The following is a 24513-nucleotide window of genomic DNA, read 5'->3' as shown; positions in this document are numbered from 1 at the left end:
TATTGGTAAAGGGAGAAGACAGCGAATTACAGCGGTTGTGGTTTATGATGATGATGATGATTATTGATGTTATTATGTGCCTTCATGGACATGCTAGAAGTCCAAGTTGAGGGGACTTGGCAAATGTGATTCTTCAGAGTGAGAAAAAGTCATTATGAGCTATCTGTATGTATGTTGGAAATGCTGAAACTCAAATTGACTACAGATATTTTGAGAGTTCATACCCGTGCTCTCTGTGGCTTCTGTTCCAGAGTGCAAGGTGCTGCAATCTTCCAAGAGCATCTCGCTAGCGAAGCCACTCAGCAGGATCAGCTACCTACGCTCACACCCGCGTGCACGCACAAACACATGGATAGCTTCAGGAATATGGGTAGACAGCAAAGAGGCAGGGAGAATCTTTGCATAGAGTTCCATGGGAGCAGTTTATTGCTTCCACACCCTGAAGGATTCCAGAAGCAAAGACAGAGAACAATGGAGAGCCCAGGTTTAAATACGGGAGTGGGTGAGTGCCAGGGACCAATGATCTGAGGGCACGAGGGCGGTACAAAGGCGGGACTAGGGGATGGGAGCCAATGGGGAAGGTCTGGGGGAGTGGCGAGGGGCAAAGGCCAATGGGGGAAACTGGAGTGGGGAACTTTCTGGGATATGAAACACGTAAGGTAGCAAGGGGGCTGGGTGGTCAACAGCCAGCCAGGAACACAGAACTGGGGTACGTTACCATAACTGAACAAAGCATTCTGGGAGAGGCTTCTCTTCTCACCCTAACCTCGGAGAATTCTCTGGTACTAGGGACTGTCTTACCCAAGAACTCTCTTTGTTCCTTGTACCCCTGTCTCACTGGCCACCACAGCACACAAGCAAAGTAAAGCAAGGAATTAATTCACTACTTCCCATGGGCAGGCAGATTTTCAGCCGCCTCCAGGAGAGCAGGGCCCTGTCAGACGTAACAGTGACTTGGGAAGACAAACACCATCAGTCCAAATATCCCCCCCAACCTCCTTCTTCCCTCAGTTTAGATACTGACCATGATGTCTGGAATATTTATTTGGGTCACCTATCCCAGCTGTATCTCCTTCCAACCTCCCATGCATCCCCAGCTCCCTCACCCATGTGGCAGTATGAAAAGCAAAGAAAGGCCTTTGTTCTGTGTAAGCCCTGCTCAGCAATTAAAAAAAAAAAAAACCAAACCTCTCTGTTTTATCACCCTATGTTCAGCAAAAATACAAAACATTTCCCCACAGTAGCCACCGTGAAGAGAATTAACTCTACACCAGCCAAAACCAGCATACCCTCAAAATTTAATAGAAAATAAAAGAACAAGGGAAACTATATAACTATGTAAATTATGTTGATTCAAGCAGTTCTTCAAATATGTCTATTACCTGTGCTATTCAGGTACCTGAATAATTCCCGTTCAGGGCAATTATTTTTCTCGCTTGCCTACAGAAAGTGATCGGTTTTATGCTACAGAAAAGAGGTGTATAGCCTAAAAGCTTATTCTGAGATATAAAAGCCAGGAATTTCACAGCAGGTTAACACTCTCCTGCCCTGATGTCCCAAAAGAATCTGAGAGCACAGTAGTTTGCACAAGGTGACAGTAATCTCACCAACAACAAAAGAGCAAGAGCAAAGCAAAGGAAGTGTTTAGTCCAAGTGGTCTGGCTTTTCCTTCATCACGAAACAGGGTGGAGTCCAAAGTTTTATCCAAATTGTGGTTTCTCAGTGGATTTCCATCAGTTAGAATGTTCTGGGCTTAAGTGACCGTGTTCCACTCTGAAAATACATTCATCCACCAGATAGACTAAATCTACTCGTTACCCTGTGCCACATTTCCCATTTGGCAACTCTATACAAACATCTTTCTGTCCTTATTTGTGGTCTCTGCTCATAAAATTCATGGTGAAGGACATCTGTAGTTAACAATGTGTGACTAGTGAGCTGCAGATAATCATACTGTCTGGGGAAAATAAATTATAAGAAATAATATAGATTATTTCAGCCAAATATGGTTCTTAATTATATTTATAATTTGACCACTTCATGCACATACGAAATACATCAAACTCATAATGAAAAGAAGCAGACAATGCCCCCCAAATATACAAAGAAGCATTTTAAATAACATTGTGTTAAATGCACATTTGTGCATATCCTTCCAAAATACATTGTCACTCTTTCTCTTCTTCCGTAGATGTCAGAGCACTCTTTGAACAAGACCTTTTAGTTCTGAATTCTCACAGGCATTGCAGCCATGAAAGGAGCAAGGTGTAAGAAAAAAGTTAAATTTTAAAAGTCAAATAAAAAGATAATGCAAATCTCCACGTGTAAACACTAAAAGGATGGGTAGCTAAAAATACACACTCTCATATTAGATCAAGAATCCTGATTTCCATATCACATGATTTCCACTTGAAATCTCAGAGAATGAGACACAAAGTTCCATGAGGCTGAGATGCTATAATTCCTTTCTAATAGTTCATTAATGATACATTTAGCACTACATACTTGCAAATGAATCAAAAAGTAAAAAATAGCTCCCATTGCTCTTTAAAAGAAGGGGATTCCATAATTCATCAGAAAAGTATTTTAGTAGTGTTTTAAAAGCTTTCCACCAACGATGTCAGTGAAGTTTGTATAGGGGATTAAGTATAGATCAGGGATGCTTGTTCTGTGTGTGCTCTCTGCCACAACCTCCAGTGCTGGCGCTTTCCATACAGCTGTAAACAAATAGGAGATCCTAAATGTAACTAAGTTCCATTAAACTGTTATAGAAACATGAATTTATCCAGTCTCCTCTCTCAGATCAAAGCTAGAAACTGCATGAATTCATGCAAGAATGCGGTCCAGGCTCATCTCTTAGAGAGGTATTGTAGCTAAACGAAGTGCAAACCCTCAGATACACTGATTCCCTTAACAGGCTGATGGAGATTCATCTGCTGCTATACCCACACCAGGTGAAACCCTGTTTTCCTCACACTGTGGTTGCTGACAGGGTGCCATGTGCTCCTTCCAAACACCAGTTTGGACAGGACAGTCTCTGCTCCGAGAGGAGCACAGCAAAGTTCACTGGTCCTGCCAGCTGCTGTGAGTTCCTGTCACAGCCTGTTTGGGAAACACTGGATTAGCACTGATTGCTGCATTTGGTAACACAGCAAACCACAAATCCCTGTTACCCAGACTGTTAATTCCCACTCTTCCCTGATTAGAAGTTGAAGCTCAACATGAAACTCTTTGTAGCTGATGAATCCCTTGTATATTTTCTTCATGACACAAAAATCTGGATCAGTTTGGCTATTTCCCCTAGTGGCATAATGTTCTTATTTTAGGAATTAACTCATTTGTAACTAACTTGTGTTTACATTTAACTTGTGTTTATGTTTACTTTGTGTTTAACTTCCCTATCTTTAATTTTTTTACTATTCAATTTTAAGAAATCAAAAATCCAATTTATATTGTAATATTAAATTTCTCAGGTATTGAAATGCTTGTTTTGCTGCATTTTCTGTATCTGGTTTCTTAAAGCAAGCTTTACTTAAAGAGATATATATATATATATGTATATATATACACACTTTTTTTTTTTTAAAGTAAGTCTTGAAAGACCTAGATTGTAAGCGACTTAGTTCTTTTGATCTCTTTTCCTGGTATCAGTCACAAGAGGAGCAAAGCAGCCCTTTCAAACAGAGATCTCACATCAGAAAAAGATTTATGTGGACCAGATCCTGAAACTATAGAAACACAGCTGCATAATGCTGTTTTTGTTTTTAATCTACATCCTAACTTTTTATGACTGCATTTTACCCCAAAAGCACATTAACATCATAAAACATCACTTATTTTAAATGCTGCCTTTCCAGTATAAATTACTTCCAACATTGCCTACTAAATATGTGGGTTTAACACATGGAGACTAAAAGTGTGTGCTGAAAGCAAACCAGCTATGGATCTCGGTAATACTTCTTTGCTTACATTTCTTCAGAAAAGTAATTTAAATATCGAGTTTCCCTTTCTTTTGCCACAAGAGGGCGATCCCTTAATTCGTGTCACCATGAAGGCAACGTACAGACGCAAGATGGACTCGTTTTCTATCTAAACCATTATTTCAGCTTCTTGTATAGATAAATTGATGAATCTCATTCTGTCTGTGTTCTCAGCATGCATGTGACTTACATGAAGTTACTAGGCAATATTATTTAGCTGTGGGAGCACACTGCTCTTCATAAATGACTGATACTGAAAAGAGGGTGGGAAGTAAATAGGATTTCCCTTCATTATCTTTAGAAATAGCAGTACACTGTATTAACACAACTCATTGATCTCAGTGATAAACTCAGAAAGGTCACAATCAAAAGGAATAAGTTCTTAAGACGTGCTGCTTTCAGAAGCATGAGAAATTTGTGAAACAAAGAAAAGATGTGTTATACTTTTCATCCACTTGTGAATGCTTTAGCTATTTGAATTTGTTAAATATGCCATCATGTGCAACAAGATACAGTGCAAGCACGATCCACACAGGAAACTGATTTAAGCACTCAAAGTCTGAAGATTGTCACATCCTCCCTAATGCAAAGCTCTGATTGCATTGACTTACTTAGAACCAGATAGTTGGGAAGATTTTGTTTAAAATGCTTCTGAACAGTCATCATGAGTGTACAATATAACTTACCATAGCATTTTTGTTTTCAGTCCCACTATTTTACATATATAAACCTGTGAAATTTACTCAAACCAAGACTGATTTCTCCCTTGTAAGTCCAAATAAAATTTTGCTCAGAAACAGTGGATGGGTTTTGTCCATCAAGAGTCAGCTATGTTCCTGGGCAACCGGTAATGCTCTGGCCTGATCCTTGCTTTCTTCTCCTGTGGGTTGGCATATTTCCACTTGGATGGAGACATTTTCAGCTTTTTTCTCTTCTTATCTGTACACCACACTTTTTCACAGTATTCTTCCACCCTCTGGAAGTTGCTGTAACCTATCAGTTGAAGAAATTCCTTATACCATGGCTTTGAAGCCTGAGGTATACTGCTCTGCATTGGGCATGGCATTTTGTGAGGGATCTCCTCCTCATAGTCTTTATTGAACATTTCATCTACACGTTCCTCCTCAACTATTTCCAGGTTGATTTTCCTGACAGTGTGAACAATGCTGTGTTCCACTGTCTGACAAAAATAAGTCCCTGCATCCAGCCGATGCAGCTTCAGGAATAAAAGGCCAAGGTCCATTTTTATTATTCTATCATCGGTCTTCACCTGAAAAAAAAAAAATGCTGTTATAGAGCACAGGCCTTTGCTATTATATTAAACCAGTGCTATTATTTCTGAACTGTACTTTCATGACCATAGTATTAAATTTTGAGAGGAAGATTAGAGATCCACAAATTTTTAATTCACAGGGATTTTTTAATGACAAAAATATTTACTTGAAGTAAAGATTGAGCTGTAAATGGAGAACCTTCTAAAGAATCTGGGAAGCATGGAAGAACATATAGTGGAGCAGACAGTTTCCTGTTTTAATTGCAGAGGAAAATAAGTGAGAAACATGCAAATAATCTACTGGATGGAAAACAATAGGGCATTTGCCAGCTGACCTGTGGTAAGGATTCCTGTGAATTCTCTTGTAGACTGGTATGCTTTTGAGGACACATTAATAGGTATTTGTATATCTAACTGCAGGATCGTTATGATCTTAAGGCCTCAGTTCTGTGTCTGGTGTTTGAGTTCCTCCTACAGCTCCCAAAGGCTGCGTTACTGACTACAAGACATTCACAGATGCTGGCAAGCAGGGAGCTCTGAGCTGTCTAATCCAGCAGCAGGAGTGGCCACAAAAATGGTATCCTCAGCTTTTCATTTACCAAAAAGGTGATGAATTTAAGCAGAAGTACTGGGTGATGAAGGGATCGAAAGCAGCCCTGAAGAGAAGCACTTGGGGGTACTGAGGGACGAGAAACTGGATGAGAGCTGGCCACACCCACTTGAAGAAAGCCAAGTGTATGTTGTGCTGTATAACAAGAAGTGTGGCCAACAGGTCAAGGGAAGGATTTGTCCCCTTCTACTCTGCTCTGGTAAGACCCCACCTGGGGTGCTGCATCTGGCTCTGGGATCCTCAGTGCAAGGCAGAAATGGACCTGTTAGGCTGGGGCTGAAGGAGGGTCACAAAAATGAAGACAGGAATGGGGCACCTCTCCTGTGAAGAAAGAGAGAGCTGGGAGTGCTCAGCCTACAGGACAGGAGGTTCCAGGCAGACCTTATTGTGACCTTTTGATACTTAAAGTGGGGTTATAAGAAAGATGGTAACTTTTGTACCAGCCCCTGTAGTGACATATCTACACTGTAGTGGTATCTACATTGATGTGTATCAGAGAGGTATTGAGGAATAAATATCATATCACCTATGAAGGACTTTCATAATGGCAAAATACATGTAAAAAAGGCAGAGAATCCACCAATATTCATTTGCAAAAGATTCTATAATGTAATGGACAAGGCTGAAAGAATGAATAGATGTTAAGCTGGACTAACACTAGAAATAATATGTACACATTTCACCCCTGAAAAAGCATACCAAGAGAAGTGATGGATTTTCTTAAATAAGCTTCACTACATTTCTAACATCTGCATTCAAGATGCTGAATGCAAACACCAGGTGAAATTCTCAGGTCTATTAACTCAAGAGACCAGATGAACATAGTGATTTTCCCTGACACACATATACATTTCAGCAACTGATGACAGGAATTCAGTGAAGATGTAATGTTCCTAACAACAGGCTCTTTTATTGGAAAAAGTTAGTCTATAAGAACATTTACCTCTTCCTTCTTAGTTTCATGTGCTCGCTGGACAAACCAGATTACTTTTGCTTGTAAGGTCCGAGGGGTGCACTCCAGAAGGGTGCTGTTGTACTCTATTCCATAAACAAGTCTCTCCTCAGTCTTCTCCAAGACTTCACCTGGAAGGGAAATAAATGTTTCAAAAATGTGTTACTGCAAGTACTTGTTACACTCCATACTTCATTTACTTTTAAGAGTGAAGCTTAATTCAGATCCAACCATATAGTGACTGAAAAGTAATGTCTAATGGAGGTCTGACCTGCTAAATGAATTTTCCCATCATCCCAGACTTTTACAGTATTTGAACAAATTGTGCTGTGACTCACCTAAGATTATACACAGAAAAACAGATCTCAGCCTTTCACACTGGTAATTTCTTGTGCCTGGTTCTTATGAATAGTTAATTTCATTTTCACTCAGTGAAACAGGAGGATTCAAAACATGTTTAAATGCAATAAATAATTCAATTCTTTTAGGGATAATGACAGCACATAACCTTTTGCAGAATAAAATTATAAATACTTTAACCAATATTATATACATCCATGCTATACATGTGTAAACTGAATGTATAGTTTGGGCCCAAGGGTGCTAATAAAAACAAAGTGAATGAATTTAATCAAAATTTAATTCTGGTTTTCAATCCAAAAAAAAACACCTAGAGGAGGATAAACTAGTTGTTACACTGGATAAAAGCAATTGCCTCATTAATGAAATCATCTTATTCCATAATAGTGAGAAAGGTTCTTGAGACCACATAGCTTTATACCTTAAAAAATACACTATTTTATATATTGTGATTTCTCTCTTGTATTTCAAACTTGTGGAAGAATTAGCACTTAATATTGGAATATACTTTACCAAAATGTACTATATTCTCCAAAGGACTTCAATTTTAATTCAGCTTTCTCTTGTAAATATTTAAAATAGTGTTTCTCTGGCTATCTTTCTTGAAGAACCTTTTTTGTTTCATTTTTTTCTCCTACAAATGTATTGTGTGTTATCCTGCAAAATACTGAGGATTTCCAGGCAACTGTTTTCTTTCTGTTTTGCTATTCCCAATACCCATGTTTGAAATCCTCACTTTCTAAGGCTTGAACAACAGCATTAGACACAGTACTCTATCTTTTTTTTTAAGAGAAAACTTGATAATGATCATAAATACACATTTTTGTTCTGGCATGTCACTGGCCCTTCCTGTGCTTCAATTCTGTCAAAGTGTCCTGGTTATTTAATGCACATTTCAGGATGCAGCTCCGTTGTTTCTTATTCCTGCCCCATCTTTCTGCTTTTCTTTCCGTTGGAACCCATTGAGATGCATTATCCACGATTTTGGTCTGAATGTCAGTACTGCAGGACCACATGAACATTTTGGGATGCTCCTGACCTGCCACTGAGACAGTCACTCTTAGACCTGGATGTCAGGGGCTCGTCCCCACAGCCCTTATAACACTACAGGAACATGCCAGTGAAAAGAGGCGAGTGAGATCATGGTCTGGCTCATGCTGTTGGCAAACTCTGTGGTGGCTGTTCCAGGCATTTACAAGCAATTTGTAGGTGTGTGAGTAGATTACCAGTGAACTGCTGGCCAAAGCACTGCTGCGCTGCATTTCCGTGCCGAACATCTTGTCTGCGGAAACGTCTGGAGGGGAAAAAGGGGAAGTATTTGAGAGAACATGTTAGCTTACATGTTGTTGGGTTTATGCTAAATTGGCATTCATTAAAAACTTAAGGAGTTAAATCTTGATTGCTAACAATTTACCATTGTTGTGAGAAGTACTCGTTTATAAATCAGTATTTATAAACCTACTGGGTGACAGGTGTACAGTTATCTGGAGAAGAGGCACAATTATGTTTCCATTTTATATATAACTACACTGATGTTATAAATACTAAAACAAGATCTTTTGAACCAACTAGGTAACATTCAGTCAAAGGGACCTTTAGTCTCTCTTTGGGTTCTCTCTCTCTCTCGCTCCAGAAAAGAAGGAAATTTTCCTTTTTTAATTTAGAACAATTTCCCATTTGTGTGAATAGTACTTCTTTTATCCCTCACTCTCATGTCGTTTTTTTCACTTGGGAATCTCAAAGCACAGAGGAAATACTTTCTTTTATTTCACCTTTGTAGCAGACAGTTACTGAGCTTGTTTTGCTCAACAGGGAAACAGACACATTCATGAATGCCCATGCCTAGAAAATGAACTGGTGGCAGAACTGTGGTCAGAACATGGGAGCCCTGTTTTTGACCTGGAACTAATGTCTGTGCTTTTGAAAGAAAATAAGGTTTGGGGGTTTTATATGCATTTACAGAAAAAAAAATGAAAACCATGATTATGTGGTGCATTCCCAGAAGAATTGTGCTTTTATATCGCATTTTTTCTTTGAGTGTCCTGATAAATAAAATTGTTTACTTGGGAAATAAAAGAGTCTATTGGAAGGCTGTATCTTGCTAGATTAGTATGTCCAACAACCTCAAATTTAGTTTCTCTAAGCATGAAGAGTAATTCTACACAGTATTGCCAAGGCCAATATAACAGATTAACAGAAGAAATATGCAGTGCAGCAAATCTTTCATGGTAGGTATGTGTACAGTATAAATTATTTATGTTAGAAACAAGCAAAGCCAAAGAGTTCTGTTACTCTTTACTTTTACTACTGAAATAATGTTATTCTACAGTTCCATGTGAACCCAAAAGATAAAATTTTAACTTGGCACAAATCAATTTACTGAAACTATGCATATTTACACCATCTAAAGGCCTTGTCCATTGATGTTACTCATTTCATTTCTAACCTGGCAGTAGACAGTGATTATTTTCTGAGTTGTGTTATCCATATGGACTCCTGAGCCAATGCTCTTGGTGGACCAAGATCACAGCTTTAACCTCCACTGATATTCAGTGAAGAACCAGTGGTTTTTACACTGTTGTTCCAGGGAAATCTGGAAATTCCGTGAGGAGTGCATTGGGATTTTAGGGAGCAATGCTAACAATACTTGCATCCTATTAAAGAAAAACAGAGATTCTGATGTAGCAACTGGGCCTTATTCTGCCCTGGGAGCTCTCTTTGCAATGTGTAGTGTCAGTGCTGATAAATGCTGTCACCAGGTTTGCAGGTCTGTGTATGTAGATTACTCAGAAGAGACATCCTCCTACACAAATATACATAAACACTATAGGATATGCATTAGCCTTTAAAAAAACAAACAAGACAGCCCTGCTTCTGTCAGGTCCAACAGCCCTATCTAGCAGGAACAGGACAGGTAGTAGGCAGGTTCTATTTATTTATCAGTTCCTTAAGATAATTGTAAAGCTAAAAAAATCCTAGTTCTGTAAGACAGGGTTATTTCTCCAGTTTTCAGAATCATTAAAGAAAAAGAAACGTTTGTTTTATGGAATTTAACTGCTGTGACTGTGAAGACTGGGGAAGTTACCAGTTACCAGTGCCTTCACTTGTTATTTTCTTGAATAGAAGGAAAGAATGGGGAGAGGTTCTGAAAGAGAAGGAGATGCTGGAGATAAACTCATTTCACAAATACTGACAGAAGCCTGATTTTTTTTTAATTTTTTCTTAGAAATTATTTTACTCAGAATTCTGTGAATAATAGAGTATCAGACTGAGATAATTACAGAACAATTGTTAGTGATTAATAAATGTACTGAATGTACGGAAGTATCTTTTGCAATCTATAATTTCATTAATTTAGATTCCAGCCCTTAACCCTGTGCTTTCAGGAAGATAAGTAAAAATGATCTGCAAGATAGAAATACAGTCATCACCATCGTCATCATCGTCATCATCACCATAATTTTCATTTTTCTTTATAATTTCCCAGGAATGTATGAGGCAAAATCAAAATGTCTAGGGAAATAAAGGCACCGCTGTGCTTTGCATAAATGTATCAGTAGACTGCATGCTTGCTGGTGGAGTGGGTGATGGGGAAGGAAGCCAGAGAGGGAGAGGAGGCAGGGGAGTGACTGTCAGCTTCTAAAAATTAGCTAAAGAATCACACTAGACCTACCCAAGCTCAAAGACATTTTAAAATTACTTCAGACCTTTTTCAGCCTGCATGGTGAGCTGGCACAGCAAAGAATCTCACCTTTAGAATTTAGTGCTTGTTCAGATAAAAATTTAATCTGCCTAAATCAGGTTGTAGAACTAATAGTGAACTAACTCATTTAAGTCCTGGATCTCTGCTTTCTCAAGTGCACTTCATGAAATTTGAATGCAATAGAAATCCCTTCTGCCATCTGAGGTATTTGCAATATGCAGGAGCCATACACCTGTAATTACCACGGAACTGTGGTGTGCTGTGCTGCCAGCATCAAGATATGGGATTTTGAGCTCAGTTTTTATTTTTCCTTAATTAAATCCTACATTTAATTAGTTATCCAGGTTATGCATGTACAAGGAATTATAGACTTTCAGAATTTAAAAAATTATTACCAGATGCCAAGCAGAGGGTTTTTGTATTTATGCTTCACTTCTCTCTAAATCCATTACATGCCTTAGTTTACAGATTTCTCTTTAATGTTTCTCTAAACACTTGTTATACCCTGGAGGCATCAGGATCTAAAGCAGACAGCATTTGGATCAAAGTGGGGAGGACACGTTGTACATCCCTGCCCCAATTCAACTCTTTACCAGTAGGACTGGAACTAAAAAGAGAGCTTTGAGCAGTGCCCTTACTCACTAGCAGTACTGGTCTTACAAATCCAAAGTCCACCTGAACTTACAGCATGAGGGCCACATTTGAGCAGACAGAAGTGGTATTAAGGCCAGCTCAAGTGTGTTGCAATGTAAGGCACAACTCCATTACTTCAGTGAAGGGAGGGATATCAGGAACAGGAGAAACAAGTGTTCTTCAATGCCCCTTACACTCACATTACTTTATATCACCATGTACAGCTCTAGCAGAAATCTGGAGCCCTGAGACAAGGCCAGACTAAGATATGAATGTTCTGGGATGTGGCATTAATTCTGTCTGGAGCCCAAGGAAGCCATGGCAGGGTTATCAACTATTCAGTGCCACTTGGTATCAGAAAACTCCACGCTGTCTACTGGGACCTGACTTTTCCCGTAGTACTCTTCACCTGGTACGTGACGAGAAAACAACCTAAAACAACTTCTATACACGTCCCTAGTACCTGTCCCTCTCCTGTCCCTGCCACACAGTTAGTGTAAGGTCTTAAATTTAAAATGTTCTGAGCTTCAGCTGTGACCTAAAGTGAACAAGGCGAATGCCATTCATGCCTTTCAACACTTGCTGGCTGTTCCCCAAACTCCTATATGTAAAACAAGTTTTGCAGACTTTGAGAACATTCAATTGAGTGCAAATCCCTTCTCCAGTGCTACAGTGCTTATCTTAAGAGAAGGAAGGAGATAACAGCAGTATTTTCTTCTTTTAGAGGCTGACCTGCTGAATGTTGGGGAGGTAAGGCATAGGAAGGTGCCTGGGGTGCTGCCCATATCACTCCACCCTGGATAAATGTGTTTTCAGGGAACTTAAAGGCTGCTACTCTGGAAATTGTCTTAGTTGAGAAACATGTACAACAAAGTTCAGTGAGTTTCTCTTCTCTTTTCTTAGACAGCAAGTAGCCTGCACAACATAAATGGTGATACTGCTAGCAAGTTAAAGGCTGTTGGGAAATTTTTAACCTCCCCTTCCTTTCCAAATGCCTTTTACATCATTAGATGAGTAACCCATATGCTTTATCATTATGATAATCCAATTTCTACTTCTACTGTAGGACATTCATCTCCCTGGCCCACTATATAGCTGCTCATCTTTCTTAATCTGGGCCCTGAAAATTTTAACCAGACTCATCTCACCCTGAGCAGTCAACCAGAGCCCACTGCTTCCCTTCAGGTCTATTCACAAAAGGCACAAGAAAATTTTGCAATCCTGCTTGCAAAAGCAGTTCAGGTTTCCTGCTTGGTTTAACCTGTGCCTTAGTGCAGTAAATCCAAGAGATTCTTAATTATGCTGAGTCACAGACTGTGTTTCTCATTTGTATTTTTAAATGTGCCTTATCCAAAAAGTGATGTTACCAAAGGTAACATGACTGTATTAATTATCTTTTATAAAACTCTATGGAAATGTCTGTTATGCCTGAAAATAGTCCGCCTGCATTTGTTTGAGTGCATCCAGGTTCATGGAAAGATAAGATGTGCAGGATGAAAAATAAATAAATACAAAGCCCCACCTTCCTGATTTTCTTTAGGAAACAATAATACATTTGGGATAATATGACTTGGTTGGGACTGAACCACCTCCACCAGTTTTGAAAACTCTCTCTGGAATTTATCAAATTTATTCTTGTAGTCCTTTCAGGTCTAATATAAATAGGCATGTATTTTTAGAACCAGTTATTGCAAAAAAAGGCACAGAAAGGTTTTCAATTGCACATTAGCAAAATTTTGCTGACTCAGGTAAGAAATTGCTCTCTCTAGGTGGCAAAGGTGACTAATTTTATGAAAAGGTCTGGATTAAAACACACATGTTCTAGATACTTGATCTGTGTAGCTGAATTGCAGAACCTGGATTTGAGAGGGAAGGGAGGACAACAGGTCCCAGGGAAATCATTGAATGAAAGTGTAAAGGTCAAGAACCACCCAGTGAAGGGTGGTACCAAGAAAGAGTCTCCAAAAGGAAGAATTAAAGCACCCAAATCAGGTTTCTGATTTGAACTGGCCTCTAGAGTAACTTGCCTTTCCATGCACTGCAGAAAACCTAAACCAAACCTTAGCTTTTGCAGAAATTCTGATTTGATTTTGGCTGGTAAAGGTATATTACTATTAACAAAGATTCTTTGCTTTTTTTTAGAAATTCTGTTGTATATGTTATTGCAGTCTAGTATCCTTGCTGTGTAATACTACCAAACTAGGTCTCTGATGTTCAAAGACTTGAAAAGATTCTTAAGGAAATTAAGGTTTACAGTGTAATACAAATAATTACAAAATGACTTAGCTTTAGTCATAAATATATTCCTGGTACAGCATTTTATGCCATCCTGTGAGTTTGGTTCCTTGCAATCCCCTAAGGTTATGCTGATAAATTAGCAGCTGACATCTCACTGTTTGGTTATGTCTGAGGGGGAGATACGAAGTTGCAGAATACTTTGTGTTGCAGTAGAAACTGTAGATGCAGACATTTTGCAAAAAGCGTATCAGAAAAAGCACCAGCTCTCACCTCTTTGCCTGCACTCCTGTGGGGTAGTATCGCGAGCAGGAGATCCCATCCCAGGCGCAGTAGGGATCCCGAGCGAGGCAGCAGTCGGCGCAGGCTGTGCCGTACATGTCACACTGGTGGAACTTCACTTGAGCTATGACTGACTCGGATCCCACGTAGAGCTGTTGCTGCAAGAAATACACCACATAGGATTGCTAGAATGTCCACTGAAACTTCTCTTCCCAATGCAGTTATTAATTAATCGTTGCTTGCCGGTTGCGCATCCAACCTGTGACCTGAGGGAGGCAGAGTTACTCTGTAGGAAAATACCTGATTACAGATTAAGCTCTCCTACTGAAGGACAGGGAAACAGAAAGAAGGTAAAATGAACAAGTTTATTTTGTCATTTCCTCGCTTCTGAAGTTTCAGCTTTGTGTTTGAATAGGCAAGGGTTTATATTTCCTTTTCTTCGTCAAGATGTTTTCCAATGCCTCCCTCTTTACACTTGTCTGTCACTTAACTGATCTGCAAAAGTCCCCAGCTTGACATAAAAGATGTTAAAAAAAGAAATTCAGATAGGCAAGGGTTATAAGCAAACTCAAAATGGGACTTTTTAAGTAAATTTAACTCTTGATGTGCCCACTTAGAACATGGTCAGTATTTACATGCACAGTAGTGCTATGATTTGTATAATCCCTCAGTGCACAGGAGATAAATAGATAGATAGATAGATAGATAGATAGATATTTAATTGTTTTCCTGTTGTTGTGCAGTCTTTCCTTACAAATTAACTGATCACTATCTACTTCTTTAATGTTTATTTGCAGAGTTTGGGTGGGGTTCTTTTCAGCATTAACATTGACTGTTTGAATCTTTTAAGTTCACATAGATGTCTTTTTCAAATCAAATGACAGATAAACAATCTTATTCTTCAGATGCTAGCACAATAATTTCAGAAGAAAATACCTTGAATTTACAGGAATTTGAGAAAAAGTCTTGTTGCTGATGAATGTAAATTTTCTGAACACAGAAGTATTCACTGTGCACTGCAATAGAAACTGCTTATGCACAGCTCACTTCCACAGTTTTACCAGTCAGAAAAAAGATTCCTAAGCTGTGCTCATCCTAATGGCCAAATTTAGTCATAATTCCTACTCTTCAACCAAGATTTCAAAATCTGGTATTTGAAAATTACTTAAAGATGGAAAATACTGACACCTCATTTAGTCTATCACAAAATAAAGATTTTAATCCAGGTAGTCCATTCTTGTTTCTTATTATACCTCTCATATCTCTTTAGATCACAGAAATTTAACTTTCAGAGATGCCATGGGAAGAAATTAGGAGAGGCTGTTAACAGCAGTGCTTGAAGAATTTTTCTGGTGAGATAAACCAGACGATAGTAGCAGGAACTCAATCTGCCAACTGGAATGAAGAGAAAACCTAGGATACTTGTTTGAGGGGAATTCTTTGTCTGCAAGCACTGCAGTGTGATTGTCCCAGAAGGCATGAACAACACTTTCAATGAGACATACAAGATGAGATTTTCTCTTTTATCTTTTAGCAGGGGTAAAGACTTCTTTAAGTCTTGGTAAATCACAGGAGGGAAAAGAAGCATCTGATATCTAGCCAACTAAACATCAAAGAACATTCTTTCCCAGTCTCTGCAGATAACTAGCTCAGTCCTGAAATCTGATATTTTATGTACCATGACTTGGTGAAGACTGGTCAGTGTTATAAGGATATGGAGACATAGGTAGCAAGGAGGTCTCCACAGGCTCAGTAACTCCAAGTTCAAAAGAGATCAGTGAAGATGCTTGAGGTACATAATTTTTTTCTCATATACTCAACTAAGTTATATTCCTGCTTTTTTTTTTGGTGCCAACTCTGTCCTTAACACTTATTCCAACATTTAATTGTCCTCAGTATCAAAAAACTGTATCCTAATTCAAGAATAAATTTATCTACATTCAACAAGCTGGTCTTGGCTATTTAATCTGATATTGCTTTGCCGCTGATGTTTAAGAATCCTCATACATGCCATTTACTTCATACAGTAAAATATGTGTATATGACTCTCCTGTTCTCTCTCTGTCTTCTCTTTGATATTTTGAAAAATATTAAGCTACTTTTACTTCTCACAAGAGGTTTTGCTCTTCAGCCACTGGATTGCTTTGGTGTGTTTGTTACAGTTCTCTCCAGATTTTCCAGATATACCTTGAATTAGTAGAGTTAGCAGCCCTCTTGGGAGCTGAAAATAATGGAGGAATGCTACTTCAAATTTTATCCTTTTTACTCTTCCAACACAACCCTTTAACCATGACAATTCATTGAGAGTTAAAGGTAAGGCAAACATCTGAAATGACAGAGAGCCTTTCTCTAAATAATCTCTTAGGTGCAGTGTTAGACAATCTAGTCTCCAGAGCTGCTTTCACAGCCCATGAGGAAAGACTGATGTAGGAAATAATTCAAAATTTTTAAACCCAAATCCTCCTCTGAATTAGCATCACAGAACTTTGACTTTCTGCATTACCTATGGGAAGAATGCAAGTTGATTAGACACCAAGACTAAAATAACCTTTTGAGGCACTCTCACACCTCCTAAAACTGCAGTTTTCATTCTTTGTTATGTGTGTTTCACTGTGTTTATGTGCACCTACATTGCACTGGATGTCTAAAATCACTGTTGGACATGTTTAACATTAAGACATAACTGTCCTCAGATGTTTATAATGGCTCCATGCTGAGACGATACAATGATATGATAAGGATGAGAATCTAACCACAAGAGTAATAAATTGGCTGTTGATTTCAGAAGATACTTGCAGAAACTCAAAAAGGACTCAGATCCAAACAGCCTTATAGGGCAAATGAATATGTGGGAGAGCCAGCAAGGCTCTTTTTGCACTGATATCCCCATGGGGCTGAAGTCTGCCTGCATTTATCAAAAAAGAACTTTTCTGTGAATTGCTGTATCCATCCACCAAGCTAATCTCTAGTATGACAGTAATTTATGAAACAGATTAGTTTTTATCCATTTTTTTTATCCATTGATATGCATGATATTGTGAACTAAGGATATTTAACATTAGAACTGAAAAACATAAATGCATTATAAAGAAACAGAACATATAACCAAGAGTTTGTTACCAAAGGATTACATGTATCCAACCAGATCTCATTATACATGATGTACATCTGCCTATGTATCTATGCATCTACCTCTGCGAAGTTTACAGCTTTATTACATTTGAGTCACAATCATCACATTTCAAACTTGTAAAATACTTACCCTTTTTGAAGAGATTTCCATAGAAATAATAGGAACTGGCATCTAAAAAAACAGGAAATACTTGCTTGGTTAGAAAAAAGAGTATCTTTTTGCTATGGAAATAAATCAGGTAAAATAGGATTGATATTTACTTATTGCATTCAGCTTTGCTAAATACTTTGACTTTCTTTAAGAAAGGTATGAGGAAATTGTGACTTTCAGAAGTATTGTTTTAAAACAGTTTATTTAGAAACAACCAGCCAACACTTAATCCAGGATTATCAGAGCTACAGGAACACTACAATTTCCCTGTCAAACATGACATTAGCTCTTGCCACCACTGAATCTCTTTTGTCCTGCTTGAGAGTGATAAGTGGAGTGTTTTTTATAACAAAACATTCATTGAAGATAAGATAAAAATAGCAGGAATTCCTTCTTTTACCATTGTCCTCACTACCCTCTGCTCAGATTGCTTGGAGCAATACATAGCCCCTCATAGTTCAGTTGAAAAGTAGTTTAATCAAGAAGGGCAAATTCTGTGATTTTCCCCCCAGGCAACAAGTCAATAGTTAAACTGCCTAAATTCAGGTACCAGGTTTAAATGTCTAACTTTAGACATTAGATTTTCCCATTGGTTTGAAGCAGGTTAGCATCCTGCTTGATGTGGCATGATGAGAATGCTCAGTAGGAGAATTTTAAAATATTAGCTTTGTCACGTGCCAAGCACTGGGCTTTAGTCATTGGTTATTTTTAGCAGAATGGAGTTCTGCCTCACTAGGGCCCAGGTTTGCCCACTGCAGAGACAGACTAACTGATTCACTCTTTCTGAGGATTGGGCTTTTTATATTTGGACCTCATTTAAGTTTCCAAGATTGCATTAAAAGTGTATAACTGCACATTTTTATGTGTGCAGTTATACTCTTTTAATTACTTAACTGGATATGAGGGAGAATTAAACAAAATTCAGTAAGTTTCTAATTAAAAGTTGCACTACAATGTCCAAGTACATAAATAGAAAGGCAGCAGTTGTGATTTGCTTCAACATGCTTTGGTACTTGGGCCATTAGAAAAACTTCATTTGAAAATGAAGGTTTCTGTCATAAAATTGCTAGATATTTAGAAAATTTCTTGCACACAGGTATTATGTATTTCACTATCCTCAGACTTTTTTTAGATATTTTAATTCTGCAGAAAATTCAAGACTTGTGTATATACTTTGTATACAGCACAGTTCACCTTGAATACTTGCAGCTCTTCAAGAATCACTTCTTCCATTGATTCTGTCTCTTGATTGTAAATTGTTATGACTTTCAGCACAATACCATTATCTGAATATAAATTTAAAACAAAACAAAAGTAAAGGTTATGATTGGTTGAAACATTTATATGGCCTTCAAATACCTGAAATGACTACTTCAAATTGATAAGGGATTGAAATGTATAAATATGAAAAGATAGTTACATATTGCTTTCACTAATGAGGATTCTTACTCTTAGAAAATGTAATATTTGACAATTTGTCCCCCGCAAATGAGTCAACTTAGACATTTGTAAGAGACATAATTAATTGTATTTTTCAAATACTGGGTCATAACCTCTTGCGAATAGCAAAAGGATCACAGAGAGTGACCATACTTCAGAAAAAGAAATGGGAGTAGGTGGAAGCCTAGTGCATTGAAGCAACAAGTGTAAAGTAGCTTTAATTATAGGACCTAAGTGTTTACACTAGATAGGAAACTACTAATATCCTTAATTGCTGACAGCAGCTCCATTCACCCAGGCAAGAGTACAAAAACCTTCAGAGGTTCATAGTGCACAATTCTCACCCTCCTCTAAGGAAACACTGAGCTGCTGTTGAGCTGAAGGTGTTAGTCAAAGGGAGATGAACCAAAATATAAGATGCACATTCAAAAAGACCAAGGCACATTGGATTTAGATTTATCAATCTCTCTGTCACTGCAACTCTTGCAGGAAATTAAAACACACAAATAACATCTGGTCTTCCACCACTTTGGTTTCTCCTTGCTGGCTATTAATAGGAAAGCCTTGCTGTCCTTAATCTGAAAATCTGTCATCAACAATGGCAAATATCACTTCCTTTCTTCTCTTACTTTCAGTCATCTTTGATTTACACGGGAAATATTAAGCAGAGAGGCACTGGGGAAAATGTTCAGCAAAAGATCAAAAGGCTGAAACAAAAAGAGGAACCATTAAACTGGGGTCATACACCATTTTTCAAAGAGAATATGTAATCAAAGGCAACCATTTTGTAGTAGAACAGTGAAAAAATTTGTATTCCAAGCTCTGATTTTTATAAGTAAGTCTCTCTTCAAATCCTGCTGACAGACATGTAAAAGCTCTGATGTTCAGGCTTTGCCTTTGATGAACCTTTCTAACCTGCACTGCTACCCTAAGGAAATTTTCTCAACTTTAAGATGCTGCTTACTTATGTTACACAACAGGTGTTGGACTGGGATTAAAAAAGATGTATCAACCCTTTCTTAACATTATATTGTCCAAAGAAGCCATGAGTTTTCTGATAGGAGCTTTGCTGGAGTAGTGATTGCAAGTTTCATTTCAGAGTTTCTAAAACCCAAATTCTTTTGCTGGAATTTCATATCACCTGAGATCAGACAGCTTGAGAACACTTGGCAGCTGTTGGGGGCCAATCTTGCACAGGTCTAAAGCACACACTTAAGCCCCTTTGGATTCAACTTTGATGAACATAAGACTTGTGTACAAGAATATCTGATGCAGTCTCAATCAGAAATTCAAGGAGAAAATATAAAGAATGTAGGAGCCACTGTACAATCTGCTGTACAGAAATAAGTGACACATTGTACAGGGTTTTACAGACCACAGTAAGTCCTTTACCCAGACCGTACTGAGGCCATTCAAAACCTTAGAAAACAAAACTAATATAAATAAGACTTTGCTATTCTATGAACATGCTTCTTTTGAATGTTCTCAACACTGAAATGTACTTACCAGAGGAATTTCATTAGTAAAAATAATTCACTGGAACTTCTTTCCTAGACAAAATGGTCAAAATGGTTTGTGATACCACTCCTGTTGTTACACTGATTAAATGTGAATGTAAGAATCCTTGGTTGTTTTTTTTTTTTTCCCCAAACAGATTAGATGTAACTTAAGTCTTGTCTAGGTCCAGCATTTCATCTTGTTTTATTATTTTTTTTTTATTATTATTTTTCAAATACCATTAGGGTATTTATTTTTTCTCTGCTTTCTTAGACTTAGTGCAGCTGTATGTTATATTTTGCCTTAATTGTGTTTGTTAGGAAGATGTTTAAAAATTCTTGTTAAACAAGCTCTCTATATTTTAATAAAATGGCACAGAAGAAAGACAAGAAAACTTGGCAGGAAATTCTAACAGTTTTGGGTTTTTTAAAATTGGGCATTTCCTCCTTCCTTGCTTGAGCTGTGTTTTAACCCAAATCTGGAAGCTGGCAGGTTTTTTTTTTTTAATGGTATCAGCTAGACTTGTTGTCTTCAGAACTGAGGAAGAGAAACTGTGGAATAAAGCCAATAACTAGAACTGATATTTTTAGAAATCATGTCACCTTTGTTTCTCTCAGGTCTCCAAGTCTCAGCTCAGCTACATCACTGTGTTCTGAAGTTTAAAAAATAAGGCTGGTTGTCCTGCAATTTTTTTTAATGTTCTTTTTTGAAAAGAAAAGAAATTAAAATGGAATCCTATAGTTGTTTATCTTGCTAGTCTTTAAAGGTATCCCTACAATTACTTTCCTATATAATGTTAGCATCACAATGAAGCACATGTTAGAATGACTAACATCCTCTGTAAGGTGAAGACTGGCACAGGCATGAAAGGAAAAATTGTTAAAAAGGAATGCTGTATTGATTTGCTTCATCCTGGAGAAAAAAACCAACAAAACAACTTACTAAATTGTAAATGTAAAAATTCTTTCTTGTTTTCTGTATTTACCTGTGCCAATGAACAAAACATCATATTGCCCATCTTCAGCTTCCACTCTGTCCACTGCTATTTGTTTAAGATTGTACTTTCCATCTGTTTTAACTAATATTGGTTTCTTATGAACAGGCCTGATGGGCTGATACATCAGTGGATGACTCCTGGCAAAATGGACAGCTTCATCAGGATAGTCTTTAGTGGTAGTGTACAGCCCACCGTTCACCTTGCTGGCACACTGCAAAAACATAGAACACAGATTATCCTGAAGGTTTGCCCAAGAAATTGTCAGAAGAGGGTCTTGTTTTTAGGGATAAAGACAAGTCTACAGAAAACCAAGCACAGAACACCCCAGTGGGAATTGGGACAGTGAACTCTGTACTTTATGCATGTGTGGATTATTAATCATGAGAAGAAAGGAAATGCTGAACAGTGCCTTGACACTGTCATGTTTAGAAAGAAGTTCCTCCCTTTTGGCATACTAAGAGCAGAATAAAGAGTAACACTTCTAGATTTTGACAAAAGCCATAGTGCTTATGTCTTCCCCAAATTCATATTGAAGATGTAATCGGAATGGCCATTGACATAGTGAGAAGAAAAGGGTTTTCTATCCCAGTAGAGAAACAGCCATGCAAAATCAGCAGAACACTAATGCTTGAAATCAATCTCTAGTCTTATTATTTTTTGATTGCAAAATATATTACCATAAGAAACTAAACACACTTAAAAATTATGCCATCAGCAACAGTAATTCTTGATTTTAGGCATTCTAACAGTATTATGTTTGATTCTAATTCCTGACTCTAGATGACAGTATTATATATCACAGTTTAGCTTCAAATACCAATGTTTGCATTGATCAATCTACCAGTTTGCAAAGCAAATAAACTTTATGTCAATGACTGATTAAAAGAGGCTTACTCCTTCAGTCAAATATGCAATTAGAGATAATTTAATGCGTTAAAGAGAGAAGTTAATTTTAGGATGCTTTGTGAGCGAGATAGTGTTTCCCAACTGAACATAGATCCTACATTTCCAATTTGCTTCATGATGTCTAATTGAAACCAGTTATGATCAAGCTGGAAATATCTCAGTAACCATTTACTTTCTGCAAATATTCATAAGACAGTGTGGTTTTAAGAAGCATTTCAAGCAAAGCCACAGTAGCAGCCTTTCTCTATTTAAATTGGATTTTTCGATCAATAAAACGAAATAAAATACTCCTTATGTTTACTGAAAACAGTAATTTTAAACTTGTGGTCAGCTGTAATCAACAATAACAAACTCCTGCACTTGTCAGCTGGGGCAATGTTTGTTTCCACTTTTTGGGCTTAGCTACAGGAAAGTATTTGTTCAGTGTTGACTTGAAAGTAATTGTCTAATCAACCTAGTGATGGAATTTCACCAGCTGTTTGCAATAAAGAGACAGAGCTGGAGCATGAAGACAGGCTAAGCCTGTGCTTCCCATGCACTGCACTGCATATCAAGTGTATAGGCATTGCCAGGTTCCCTTTGCAAAGTTCTGGTCCTGGAGAGATTTAATAAAAATAATCATTCACAGGCTTTTCATTTTAATTAAATAAAATCAAGTAGTCTAGAAAGAAAACAGTAGAGGCAGCTGTCTCTGAAGTCTATCAACACCACTTTTGATGTAGCTGATGTCATTTCCAGAAGCAAAACAGCCTAAATGAACTAAAAGAACCAGCAGAGATTATGGCAGAGGATTGTGGAGTCTGTCAGAACCTGTGTGACTCTTAACAGTGGCTTTCTGTTTATTTAGCTTTAAGCTCTACTCTCATTCCTTATAGACTTATTCTTTACTCATTCAATACCTAACATCAATGAGTGCTGATTCTCAGAGATGCCCATTAGGTTATTTTTGGCCTCTTGTCAGTGTCACTCCTGTAATGGGAAAGGTAGTGGGATTTAGTTTACCAACATGCTGCACATTCTTTGGAGTGTGAAACCTAACACTTGGCTGCAGCCCGCTACACAATTTTTCTTCATGCTACTGAATAAACATTGAAAAGACCTCTAAACTCTGCCCTAAATGAGTAGCTAAAAATGAATCAGTTAATGTTCTGTTAGCTGGCAGAGCCATTTACTTCAGCCTCTGATGAGCTCTGCAACATATAAAGAAAACCACGGTTAAATCTATTAGCACCCAGGAGAGAACTGCTTCCTCAGCTAATTTTCCCCTGATATTGGGAAATTACTTGCACTCTTCTGCTCCTTTTTCAGTTCCTATGCCTTGCTTTTTTGGGGAGGTGACACTCTAGTCTGACCCAAACGTGGCCAAGGAAGAGAAGCATTGAAAGCAAGTGGAACTTAGGGCAGCCTCTCTAAAAATCATTGCCAACCTTGCCGAAGTGCTGGTGCTGTGCTCTCTCCTTCTTGCCAAAAAGAAACCATTTAATCTTCAGTGCTAGGAGATATCAATGTAATAACTGCAGTCATTAATACTGAATTCATGCCTGTGTTTAATGCTAGTCCAAATAACATATGTGAGGTGTTCTACTGCCTGGAAAAAAATGAATACCACTTAAAGAACTTGGATTGTACCACCTTTGCAAAATATAAAGCCATTCTGCAATCCATGCATGGTACTGTCTCATTATTTGGTAAAAGTGCAAAACCCATACATTTGATATACAAAATATCAAATATGAAACTAACAATTCCTTTGAATTCAACCATTTTTCCCAAAATGCTATAATTTATTTACCTGTCTTTCTATCCTGACTCAATACTAATGACTTCAATTGGTGTCAAACAAACAAAAAAGTATTTGGTATTGATGTCAGTAGTGCTACAGGGGTACTTCATTGGCCAAGATGTTCAAATCATATCCATAATGTTTAAATCCTAGATAATCTCTTTTTTTGAACAATTCCTTCTACATTTTGACTTACATCTGTAACCCCAAGAGAAGTAGAGAAAAATATTAATCTTAAATGATTAATTTTAAATGAGAAAGGACATTCATTTGAAATCATACTACAAGGAGAAAAACTTCAATGGAATGGAGTAGATAAGATAACACACCTCTCATTCCTGAGATCTGGTGATAAATGAATTGTATGCAATGCTTATTTCTGGAAATGATTGTTTTTAGTATAAAGGGGAATACTGATTCAATTATCAAAGGGAAAACAGCACTGAAAGGAACATCCAGCAACTGTTTATTCCACCTTTAATATCAAGGGAGTGAGCCCCTAGCCTGAGAGGAGATTAAGAGGTGAAGTGTGGAAACTTCGGCGGGGGGGGGGGGGGGGAGTTGACCAACGCACAGGAC

At 37.8% G+C, this 24513-nt stretch overlaps 1 protein-coding gene across 1 annotated transcript in view; it reads right to left on the bottom strand.

Annotated features, from left to right (window-relative positions):
- Nucleotides 1-1993: 1993 nt before the first annotated feature.
- SEMA3E (semaphorin 3E) overlaps nt 1994-24513 on the bottom strand; it is a 134503-nt gene continuing 111983 nt past the window's right edge. The window contains exons 11-17 of the mRNA XM_008629588.2: nt 21234-21456; nt 18506-18597; nt 17291-17332; nt 14020-14186; nt 8402-8469; nt 6807-6946; nt 1994-5250 (exon numbers count right to left, since the gene is read on the bottom strand). Of these exons, the coding sequence (XP_008627810.1) occupies nt 4798-5250; nt 6807-6946; nt 8402-8469; nt 14020-14186; nt 17291-17332; nt 18506-18597; nt 21234-21456 (1185 nt within the window). The 3' untranslated portion in view covers nt 1994-4797. The remainder of the gene's footprint in view (nt 5251-6806; nt 6947-8401; nt 8470-14019; nt 14187-17290; nt 17333-18505; nt 18598-21233; nt 21457-24513) is intronic.

Source organism: Corvus brachyrhynchos, unplaced genomic scaffold (genome assembly GCF_000691975.1).
Source record: "Corvus brachyrhynchos isolate BGI_N302 unplaced genomic scaffold, ASM69197v1 scaffold50, whole genome shotgun sequence".
Taxonomy (NCBI): domain Eukaryota; kingdom Metazoa; phylum Chordata; class Aves; order Passeriformes; family Corvidae; genus Corvus; species Corvus brachyrhynchos.
This window is presented reverse-complemented; position numbering and strand designations above follow the sequence as displayed.